At 38.5% G+C, this 11645-nt stretch overlaps 1 protein-coding gene across 1 annotated transcript in view; it reads left to right on the top strand.

The window, feature by feature from the left end:
• Grpr (gastrin releasing peptide receptor) overlaps nt 1–10612 on the top strand; it is a 35805-nt gene extending 25193 nt beyond the window's left edge. The window contains exons 2-3 of the mRNA XM_021153916.1: nt 7101–7452; nt 9239–10612. Coding sequence (XP_021009575.1) covers nt 7101–7452; nt 9239–9625 — 739 coding nt within the window. The 3' untranslated portion in view covers nt 9626–10612. The remainder of the gene's footprint in view (nt 1–7100; nt 7453–9238) is intronic.
• The last annotated feature ends 1033 nt before the right edge of the window (nt 10613–11645 follow it).

The raw sequence follows: 11645 nt of genomic DNA, 5'->3' as shown, positions 1-11645 counted from the left end.
AAAGGAAAGGAAAGGAAAGGAAAGGAAAGGAAAGGAAAGAAAAGGAAAGGAAAGGAAAGGTAATTGGGAATGGTGTGGCCTTTTGAAGCCTCAAAGCTTGCTCTCAGCGATATATATACCTCCTTCCAAAAGGCCACATCTCCTAATCCTTCCCAAAGAGTTCTACCAACTGTAGAAAAACTATTCAAATATGAGAGCCTATGGGGCCATCCTCATTCAAACCACCACACATTATTTTACCCCTTTTCAGTACTGCTAGACAATTTTAAAAATATTTTAAAATACCCTATTACATTCAAGAATAACTATTTCCTTGATTTTGTTTTTACCATGTAGTATGTGTGAATATGAGCATGGATACTTATGTTTGTTTTCTGTATTCTGTTTTGTTGAGCTTTTAAAAGTAAACATCTTGAACTTTTATCCTTACTGATTTCATTGTTTTTCCTCAGAACAAGGACAATCTTCTATATACTCAATCTCATCATACTGAACAAAATTAAAAATAATTTTAATAATATATAATACTTACCCCATAATTGAAATTTGCCCTATTGTCCTTTAAAAGTCTTTTATAGCTTTTTAAAATAATTATAGGTCAAATAAAGACTTATGCATTACATGTCTTATATCTCTTTCATCACCTTCAAGGTAGAACTCTCCATTTTCTTTAGTCTCCATTTCTTTATTAACAAGGACATTGATATTTTAACAATATTTCAAATTTGTTATTTGGCAATTTTATACATATATACGGTGCATCTTGATTTTATCCATCCCCAGATTTTCCCCTAACTCCATTTGGACCCTTCCCAAAACATCTCCCTTCTACTTCATCTCTTGTTTTCTTTTTTAAAAAAATAACCCAACTTCCCATGTCCTCATGAGCATATGACTCTCTACTAGAGAATGAGAAACCTACCAGTTCCCACACTCTCAATAAAATGACTCTGCTCTCCAAGCAGTCACCAATACAATAGCCACAGCTAGGAGTGGGGCTTTATGATCTCCTCCAACAACCATTCTGCAATTTTGACTGGCTTGATCTTTGGGGGGGGGGGGTTCATTATTACACACATTGTAAGACTCATTCTTCTATAGATGTGTAAATGTACTTTGCTGATAGTACAAGGCACAAGACAATTCTGTCCACATCTAAAACCATCTGGGCTTCATTTTTCTGGTGTCAACATTGGAATAGCTGAAAGATGGTCTTCACAAAATTAATGTGTCAAAGACACAAACTGATTGGCTCTTCTGTCCAAGTTTGGAAAGCTTTGTCCACAGAAAGACATGACATTTATTCAAATTGTCTTTTGTTTCATTATTTTATTCAAATAGTTCAGACCTTGCTTGTCTATAGTAAATTGCTGTAGTCAGTAGGAATATCAACCCTTTAAAACTCCCAATACAAACCAAATGCTCATTCTACAGAGAAGATTGGTCTAGAAGAAAACAAAATGAACAAACTAGTCTCTGAGATAACTGACACATTGCATGCATTTGAATGAGAATCCTACCGGTGTACTTTGACAAAACTCCAAAAGCCTGGATTTATTTTCCCTTGAGAATAGCACCTATAATCCCCTTGAAGAAATGTGAGGCTGTTATTAACTGACTTGTAAGATGCTTGTAACCCAGAGCACAGAGCAGTGGAATCTTTAAGAAGTATGTTCATAGGATATATTCTGATAATGCGTTTCCTTCCCTCAACTCCTCCCAGATCCTCTTCACACACCCCTCTGAGCCATTTCTCAGCAAACAGTTTTGTGGTTCTTACAGTAGATCCAACTGTTCTGTTTTGGGTATGTGATATATTACAGTCATCTTTTTCTATTTTTTTCTCCAGGTTACTCACTCCAGCGTTCCTTTTCATCCCATCTTAATATACTCTAGTTAATATACTTGTAACATAGACTTGTGATCAAATCAGTATCCCCAGGGACATGGATGGATGAAGGGAAGGGTAGAGGAAAAAAGAAAAGGACACAAAGAAGGAATAGGGGAAATGGGAGGAAATGTTGGGTAATTGGAGATGAAAAGAGCAATGAGGAGGAGAAGGAAGAATTAAACCTTAGTCTGACTTTTTAATATGACTTTATTGCTACATCATGCCCTTACCAATATATTCACCTTGACCTTGTCAATGTGCCTTGCTGTTCCTAAGGAAGAAAGTAATTGAAGCAGAACTGTACACATAGGGGCAAAGTACCCATGTCCTTTTCTCAAGAATTTCTTAAGAATGGGCAAGGCTGCCACTCAGAAAGAAGTAACTTTTAGTGAAACACAACTCCACCACGTGAAGTGCATACCTTCTAATCATGCTATAGGAGCACATGGCTGAAGATCCTGAACACTTGCACAGTTGATACAATTGTATACCTTGTTTCCCTATCCCAGACTTTGAGAAGTGATATGAACAAAGAAAAGTGGAGCATAGGGTTGAGGTCAATCTTTCTTCCCTATTGTAGAAGTAGCAAAGAAGATTTTCATTCATATTATATAAAAGATGATAAATGAAATGACACAAGGAACTAACTACTCATCTTCAGCTACACAGTAAAGGCACTCCCCATTGTGCTAGTTGGGAACACTACTCAGTACCGAAAAATAGGAGCATGCACCTGAGTTGTGAAAACATACAAATTTATACCATCTTTGAAGCATAGAAGCTCTTGAGGAAATGGTAAATTGTACATCTGAAGTAAAAAATGTGTAACATGAACCTCAAATACATTCTGATGCCAGACAGAAAGGAAATGTTGAAGTATGAGAGATTTGTATATCAACATAGAAAGCATATTGAAGAGTCTTCCAAGGACAATTTTAGCAAGAAAATTAGAGCAGTGGTGATACATAATTCATTGAATTTAAAGCTATTCATAAATCTATACCATTTTATTATTTATTTTATAAAATGTGTATGTGTGTGCCCGTGCATAAGTTTATCTGCCCCATGTGCATGGGAGAGACTGTAGAGACCAGAAGATAGTGTCAAGAGTCCCTGGAGCTGCAAATTTACAGGCTATCAGATATTATGAGCTATCAGACATGAGACCCAACTCAGGTTCTCTGTAAAAATCATTGCTTGAATGAACTATCTTTCCAGCTTTTCTTTTTAAATTAATGAACAAAAGATAAAAGGCCATCTAATAAGGCAGAAATATGTCTAGATGATGCCCATTTGTAATCATTGACTCAGGTGAAAGCAAGAAAGCCATTGGGTTAAAGGTTTGGGAGTGATGAGGTATTCACACAAGGTGCTAATCAAGTTACAAATGGGAATTTTTTTCCTTTTTGATCGATCATCTGGAAGTTAACCCACCACATATCAAATGCAAGGGTAATTTTCCTTTAAACAGAGCAGGTACATGATCCAATGCTGAAGAAACACTCTTAGAGGTCCAGAAAAATGCTTTAATTTTATTTAAAGTTTGAAAAATATGACTGATCTAATTTTATCTTTACACCAATGCACTCATGAAACGAAACCTTTGATTTACAATTCTCCTGTCTCAGCCCCTTAAGTAGGTGGTATTATAGTCCTGAGTCATCAGATTGGCTACATGTATGATCAGTATTCTTGGCCAAAACATTTAACCAGAATCTGAATGTGGTGGGGAGAGACAAATCAATATTCTGGCACATTTTAAAAGATAATGTTCATTGCAACTGTAACTAGATGGTAAGAACGTACTGCTAAAGAGACCACATACTTTGGTTGCAGAACATAGAGAAATTAAGCTTGAAATTTCCTCCATACTGCCTAGTTTTCTAGTGCCAGAGGTGACGATGAAGGTCAGTCACTTGAGTGGAGTGGTGTCTGGGCAAAGTCATTAGTAGAATTTCCCAGCATTGAACCCTGTGTGCTACAGTATTAACTTGGTAGGCAAGATGCTCCCAACTATGCAATAATGGAATGACTGTCCCAGAGGTAACCAACCCTTTTATGGCTGGGTTTGAGGATTTATCCACAGAAAGGATTTATGCCTGGCACTATGAACCTGGTCAAAAGTTGATTGGGAAGATCATGAACCCCAGGGAATCTATTACTGCTTTAAATAGATGGGTCAAACTGCCTTCTAAATATGGTTGAGGCTGGAGAGATGGTTGTGCAGCTAAGAGTGCCCTTTCAGTGCCCTTTCAGAGGACCAGGCTTGTTTTCCAGCACTCATATGTCAGCTTACAACTGTCTGTAACTCCAGGTCCAGATCCAGTTCCATGGGTAGTTGGCACACATTCAGTGTACATGCAGACAAAACACTGCTACATATAAAATAAAAATAAATAAATCATTAATTTTGTATTTATGCTTATATCCATAGATCAGTGCTGCTCTCAGCCTTGGTCAGAAAAACTTTTTTTTTCCAGTGGGTTGCATTCCATGCAGAGATTCATAACTGATACAAGTATTCAGAATAACTGTTGGATGTTCATCTCTAAATGGGTCATCTATGTTAACTTCCATGTCCAAGTCTCAAGGGGCATCTCAGAAGAGGTCAAAATAATGTAGGAACCAGATGATGGTAAACAGTACCGGGAAATGCTGACTTCTGGATATGAGATGGCTGTTGCACTCATACACTCACTTGTGAAAATGTAGAACTAAGAGACTCTCCTGCAAGATATATTTTGGCAACCAATAGCAAGTGTTTGCTGAGCTCCTACTTAAACATGGGTAAAAGAGGGACTTGAGACCTTTTACATGATACAGAAAGAAATGAAGAGAAGAAACCAGAATCTCAGAAAACTGATTTTTTTAAAAGTCAAGTAGAAAAGTCATACTAATAAAAAATTAGCAAACAATAAATTAAAATCTGGCTGGGTGGTGTAGCCTATAATCCAGGTTACTCAGAAGGCAGATGCAGGAGAGTTGCAAAATTCAAAACCTATCTGAGCTACATAGAAAGTTCAAGACAAGCCTAGGAAATTTATATGGACTGTCTCAAAATGAAAAGTAAAAAAAAAAAAAAAATCTAGGGCTTTATACAGAGCTCATGTAGCTTACATGAGTAAGGTCTTGGGCTAATCCTCAGTACCACAATCTTAGGTAATTATCTAAAGACAGTGCATAGTTATTTTAAAATGATAAGAGCTGATCACCCTATCAAAATTTTGATAGATTGGGAGAAAGAATGGAAATGTTTAAGGCATTGATTACTTTCAAAATCTTCAAGATGCCATTTAAGCTGAGATACAGAAGGATTGGGTCCACATGTATGGAGATTGTGGAATAGAGCCTCAAGAGAAAGAGGGAAACAGAGGTACAAAAGAGACATAAGCACTTGGGTATCTATCTCTGGAGTACAATATAAAGAGGCAGTTTATTTTTTTAAGGGTGTCAAAATGACACATGGGAAGCAATCCTGGAAATCATGGTGACAACTTCAAACGGCCATTGTAGTCGACTGTCTCATGTAAGACTCTTTTGGTCATGAATAACAAAAGCCATTCAAAGTAACTCAAGAGAAAAGCCAATGAGATTCCTGATTATAACATGAGACTGGATGTTCAAAAGTAGCTCACAGATCAGAACACAAGGACCCCCTATGACATAGGACCATATCGTCTGCTTCTGCTCCTTCTGCTTCCTTCTCTTTTCCTTCCAGTCCGTCTACTCTGTTTATTTATCTTTTCCAGAGTTCAAGCACAGCTGCTCTGATCATTTCTTTGACAGTAAAACCTTTTCTTTTCATCATCAATCATTAACTAGCTATATTTTCTGGATAAATGTTTGAGAGAAAAAGAAACTCTTTAGTACCTGAGTAAATAGTCCATCAGCTGGTTTAGCTCAGGTATCCACCCCCAATAAACCTTTGAACCTTTGACTTCAGGCCTGTGTCTGTTTCCCAGACTAACTCAAGGCAGTAGAGGTCCAGGTACCTGACAAAGCAGTAGGGGTGTCAGACAGAAGGAAAAGGGTAAGAAAGTGAAGCAAAGGTTAGTTTGTTAATTACTGGCCTCCTTCAGGGTATAGCATTCCCAATGGCCTATTCATTCCTATTCTTTGGAAGAAAGAAGAGAAATATTGAAAATATCCAGTGACCTCAGAGTCCTAAAACTGGATGTGAATATTCAAAATGTAGATTTTACAAAATAAAACCAAGCTCTTTGTCTTCATATCTCTCTTTAGGTAGCAATTTGCTTTGTTCTTCATTTCTACAATTTATTAAGAAAAATGGAAGGAGCATCAGTTTTTCCAAGAATCAAGAGACAGGGTGAATTGTGCTGCACAGTGACTGCAGTTGTTAACAATGTATCATATGCTTGGAAATCACGCAGTCATTTTTAATTGGCTTCACAGAAATAAAACCACATAACTATGTGAGATAATGCATATGCTAATTACCCAATCTAGCCTTTGTATAATGTATACATATTTTGAAATTTAATATTATATACAATAAATAAATATGTATAAATTTTAAAGAGGAAATCTCATGGGAACCCACACATAGACAAAGAACTCCAAGAATCTAAGGAATGCTGGGGAGGAGGGTAGACTTCCCCAGGGAAGACTTCATTTAATTGGTTATTCAATGCCAAGTGGTCTGCTCTCAAGTTTTATGCATACAAGTAACACTAAATGGACTGAGAACATTCTCTTACATAGTTAAATGTGTGGGTATGTGTATGTGTGTGGGCATGTGCATGCCTGCAAGCATGCATGCATGAGAGGGGGTATATGGAAGGAGGGAAGGGAAGAAAGAAAATGATATCAATTGCATTATATAATAATTCAAACAAAGAAAATAGAGGAAATGTACATAAAATGATTTAAACTTCTAAACTAACAAGAGAGAGAAAGGCAAGACAAAAGGGGGAAAAGACAAAGAACAGAATGTTACTTCTTAGGGCATCCATTATAGTGCAACCAGAATGAGCCAAGGTACATACATGCTCAAGGTGCCAAATTTCAGAAGGCACTCACGTTGGGGGTCATGAGAACTCAGAGTAAAGCCTTTCATGAACTTAAGGGTAAGTACCTCCTTAAATTTTGCACCTCAGCAGCCTAACTTGCCACACCCTGGTCCTGGCTCTGCCATCATCCATGATGATGTCTAACTTACAGAGAATCATTTTCTTTTGTGCTGCCCCAGGTACAAAGCCATTGTACGGCCAATGGATATCCAGGCATCCCATGCCCTGATGAAGATCTGTCTCAAAGCTGCTTTGATCTGGATTGTCTCTATGTTGTTGGCCATCCCAGAGGCTGTGTTTTCTGACCTCCACCCCTTCCATGTGAAAGAGACCAACCAAACCTTCATTAGTTGTGCCCCCTACCCACACTCCAATGAGCTGCACCCTAAAATCCATTCCATGGCTTCCTTTCTGGTTTTTTACGTTATCCCACTGGCAATCATCTCTGTCTACTACTACTTCATTGCCCGAAATTTGATTCAGAGCGCCTACAATCTTCCCGTGGAAGGCAATATACATGTCAAGAAGCAGGTAGGTGCTTCCTATGGATTCATTTTTCTCCTTAGGCACTTGGCCTTGTATTAATTTTGAATCTTAGTGATAAGTATGGTGTAGAAGTGACCACATCACTCGACTTTGACATTCCAGGAGGTGAATGATGCTTCTTCATTAAGGTTTTCTTCCATGATAGGGCACTTTCCTAGCATACGCAAGGCCCTGCTTCAGTTCCCCAGAGCTGTGAAAAGGAAAATAGTTTGAGAGACTCCAATGCTTTCTATAGACACTTCTTTTAATCCAAACACATTGTTTGTCCAGGAAGAGTTAACACACAGATAAACAGAGGGAGCAGAAAAATGAGACTAGGTGAAAGAAAAGAAAAAATCTGGTTAGGAAAGTCTCATGATGGAGAGAGGTATAGAGGGGCTACTAAGGTCAAAGGACATCACATACTTGAACAAGTGTCTTCATGAAATTCATCTCTATGTATGATAAATGTGTATCAATGGAAAAAAAAGAGAAAGATTTACAGAATGATGGCTCAAATCCAGATTTGATTTCTTGTCTTGAGGCCTTAATTCTCTTATCATTGTTATACCAGCAATAGCTTCTATTTTGTAATGTTATTGGAAAATTATGAGAGTGTGTCACAACATGAAGGATACGCCAATATGTTACTCTTCCCTCTATCTTCCATAAACCTCTGCAATTTTATCCTAGAGGGACAAAGGGTAGAAACTAAGGGCCCTCCCTGGCTTTCTTTCCTTGTTAGTATTTTTTAGTTTTTAAAAGATTTATGTATTTAAATTTTATGTATATCACCAGCCCAGCATGACTGGTGCCCACAGAAGTCAGAAGAGGGCACCAAATCCCATGAGACTAATCTTATACCCACGTGATTGCTGGGAACTGAACTCAGGCCCTCTGCAAGCCATCTCTCCAACCCCAGGCAGTTCTTTTGCCCCTCCCCATCCCTACATGTAGCCTACATGTAGATCTTTGATATATTTAATTGTAGACCAAAAAGACGTCTAAATCCATGGAAATGAATAGCTGACTCCATTTAGAGGGCTCCCTTTTCAAAGTTCTTTTCCTAGCAAGTAGAAATGGCAGTTGACGATGCAATTGGCTGCCTATTTGAAAAGCCTTTAGTAGATAGCAACTGTACCCTAAATTATTTAATGAGAAAGAAGTCCCCCCTGAAGTCACAAAGGGAGTGAAGTGCAAAAAGAGATGTTCATTCCACTTTGCGTGATCACCTTCCTCACTGTGTCGTCCAGAAATAGCTAGAGATTAAAAAATAATAATACAGACTTATCTCAGCTTGGCCAATGAGGAAGAAATAAAGCTGGCTGCTGTTTTGAGCATCAGAAGGGATAAGAAATAATTAACTGTAGAGCAAAAAAAGACATGAAGGAGAATGGCTGATAAACTGCCCCAATGCTCTCTGGAGGAAAAAGAGGGCACTTACTAGAATTTCATTGTGCAGTCCATTCAAGCATGTAATCAACTTTGTTTAAAGATCTGTTCTCCATGGCACGTTCTAACTATTTTGCCTCACAGGTTTCTGCTTCCTGCCTTGTCAATCTGTGTGTTTCTGATTCTTTTATTCTTCCTTCCCCCCATCTCTCTGTGTCAGTGTGTGTGTGTCTATGTGTGTGTGTGTCTGTGTATCTATCTATTTCTCTATCTTTGTCTCTCTCCCCCCTCATTATCATTTCCAATGATACTTTCTATGGCCCTGCTCCCTCACCCATTTCTCTATCTCTGTCTTCATACCTTTAACACTTCCTCCCTTTCTGCCTCTCTTCCTGCTCAGATCGAATCCCGGAAGCGGCTTGCCAAGACAGTACTGGTGTTTGTGGGCCTCTTTGCCTTCTGCTGGCTCCCCAACCATGTCATCTACCTGTACCGTTCCTACCACTACTCTGAGGTGGACACCTCCATGCTCCACTTTGTCACCAGCATCTGTGCCCGCCTCCTGGCCTTCACCAACTCCTGTGTGAACCCCTTTGCTCTTTATCTGCTGAGCAAGAGCTTCAGGAAGCAGTTCAACACTCAACTTCTCTGCTGCCAGCCTGGCCTGATGAACAGGTCCCACAGCACAGGCAGAAGTACCACCTGCATGACCTCCTTCAAGAGCACCAACCCCTCGGCTACCTTTAGCCTCATCAACGGAAATATCTGTCATGAGGGATATGTCTAGACTAAACTTCAACCTCTTAAGGAACTCAGCCTCTTAAGGAACTCCTGGTATTGTTCTACAGATGTCCAGGGGCCCTGGGATGGATTGTTGTCTCTATATCTTCTGAAGACTCTTCAGGTGGATAAGTGATACAGACGGATGGGAAAGATGTCCAAATGCACCAATCACCATTGTATCTCAAAGTAAGCCTGCAGGCTTCATTTTCCATCTCAATTGTGAGGGCTTCTTCTGATGGAGATCAAATCTTCCTTTAAAAAAAAAAGGACAAATTGGAAATTATTATTCAAAGCACCAAGCCCCACTAGGCAAGTATGGTCAATTAAGTCTTAGAAATTATATGAAAAAAAGAGCTGAGAAACCATGCATTGGGTATCTGCTCTGTGAGTTATTTTCTTTAAACAGAAGCTGGTTGCTTGCAAAACATGGCTTGGCTCTTTTTTTCCAGAAATATCTATAATATGTAAACCAAGGGACAACTTGTATTTACATTCCTAAAATGAAAAGCCAACTCTAAAAAAGAGTCCCATGTGTGAGGAATGGACTCCATTTATAACATTGGAAGCCAGTGTAATATAAAACAAACTGCTAAATATTGACTTTTTCAGAGATGTTGCTGAGGACACAGAAGAAACACTCAATAGAAAATGTTAAGGCGAAAAACAACCAAACATAGACCCATGTATGACTATGGAGCAATGGCTTATGCCCAGATTTCCCATTTCATAGAAATTCTGATTCTTGTTAATCCAATTTTGGTCATTATAGTGTCATTCTACCATAGAAGAGAGATCTTTTTGTGGGAAAAATGCTCATTTTATTAAAGTACTAACTATTACAAATGTATAAAGGATGGCATTTATTCTTGATATACATGTTTTGAATCAAGTGTATTTGCTTAGGGTTAACTATCTTTGCTGTGGTAAAGCAGTAGTTTCAATACAAGAAAGATAATTTTTTCTGTGCAGAAATAAAATCATGTTTATATTGAATGTATAGTTCCCCTAAAGTGTGCAAAGAAAATTAATATAATTTTACTAATGTGACATTGTGTCTGAACATGCATAAAAAAAAGAGTCACAGAAATCTTAAATTGTTGAACTGACCAAAAAGGGTACATATTTGTTTCCACTTTAAAATATGTGTGAAATAGCCCACATGCAGAAAAAAAGACTGGAGTAATAGCACTATCTCTTCTAAAGTCATAGAAATGGCTCTGGAGTACAGTTGGGACTATCTTATTTGAGAAATCCTGTTTTCACTGTTTCTGAACTCAAATATGGGCCAATCATGACAGACTGAATATGAGAACCCACTTGAATCTAAATCCAAGTTGTACAAGTGTCTCCTAGTATGTATCCCTTAAATCCTACGGCAATTTTAGTTCAAGCTTTCTCTGCCTCTCAACAGCAAAGACAGCACATATAAGAAAGCCTTCCATGGCTTGATGTGGAGAAGTATTGGCTGGCGTGGAGCATTAGGCATTAGGACCAAAGCAGTGTAAGGATCTGTGTTTACAGTTGGAACAAAACTTCTCCACTCCTGCTTTCTCTGGGCTCTTATATACTATACAAACACTAGCTTTTCTGGTAGCCCCTAACTAATTTTCACTGTTTGAAAAAAAAAAAACAGACAGACAGACAGTGGAGGTCTTAATATCCCGCTTTTAGCTATATGACTTTGGCTATCTGGCTTCCCCATCTAGGCTCCTCTTTCCATGAGTGAGAAGAGAGAGCTAAGTCCCTTCTCTTGCTAAGGTTCTTTGAGTCTCCTCCAGTTCTGTCTTGAGAGCATGTATGTGGCCCACCTCCTTAACAGTTAAGGTACTTCTGCTTCTCTTACAACTGTAAATTTTTGGAGAACTCCCTCAACCATTCTTCCATGTTCCTGTGCACATGGCAGAATGAAAGAAGCTAGGTTGTTCTGCTACTCAGGGACTCCTCAGCATCATTCACATTAATAAAGTTCAATGAGCTTGCAGGGTTTTATAATTAGAGCTGAAGGATACATAAGAAAGTGTGTG

Source organism: Mus caroli, chromosome X (assembly GCF_900094665.2).
Source record: "Mus caroli chromosome X, CAROLI_EIJ_v1.1, whole genome shotgun sequence".
NCBI classification, from domain to species: Eukaryota; Metazoa; Chordata; class Mammalia; order Rodentia; family Muridae; genus Mus; species Mus caroli.
This window is presented reverse-complemented; position numbering and strand designations above follow the sequence as displayed.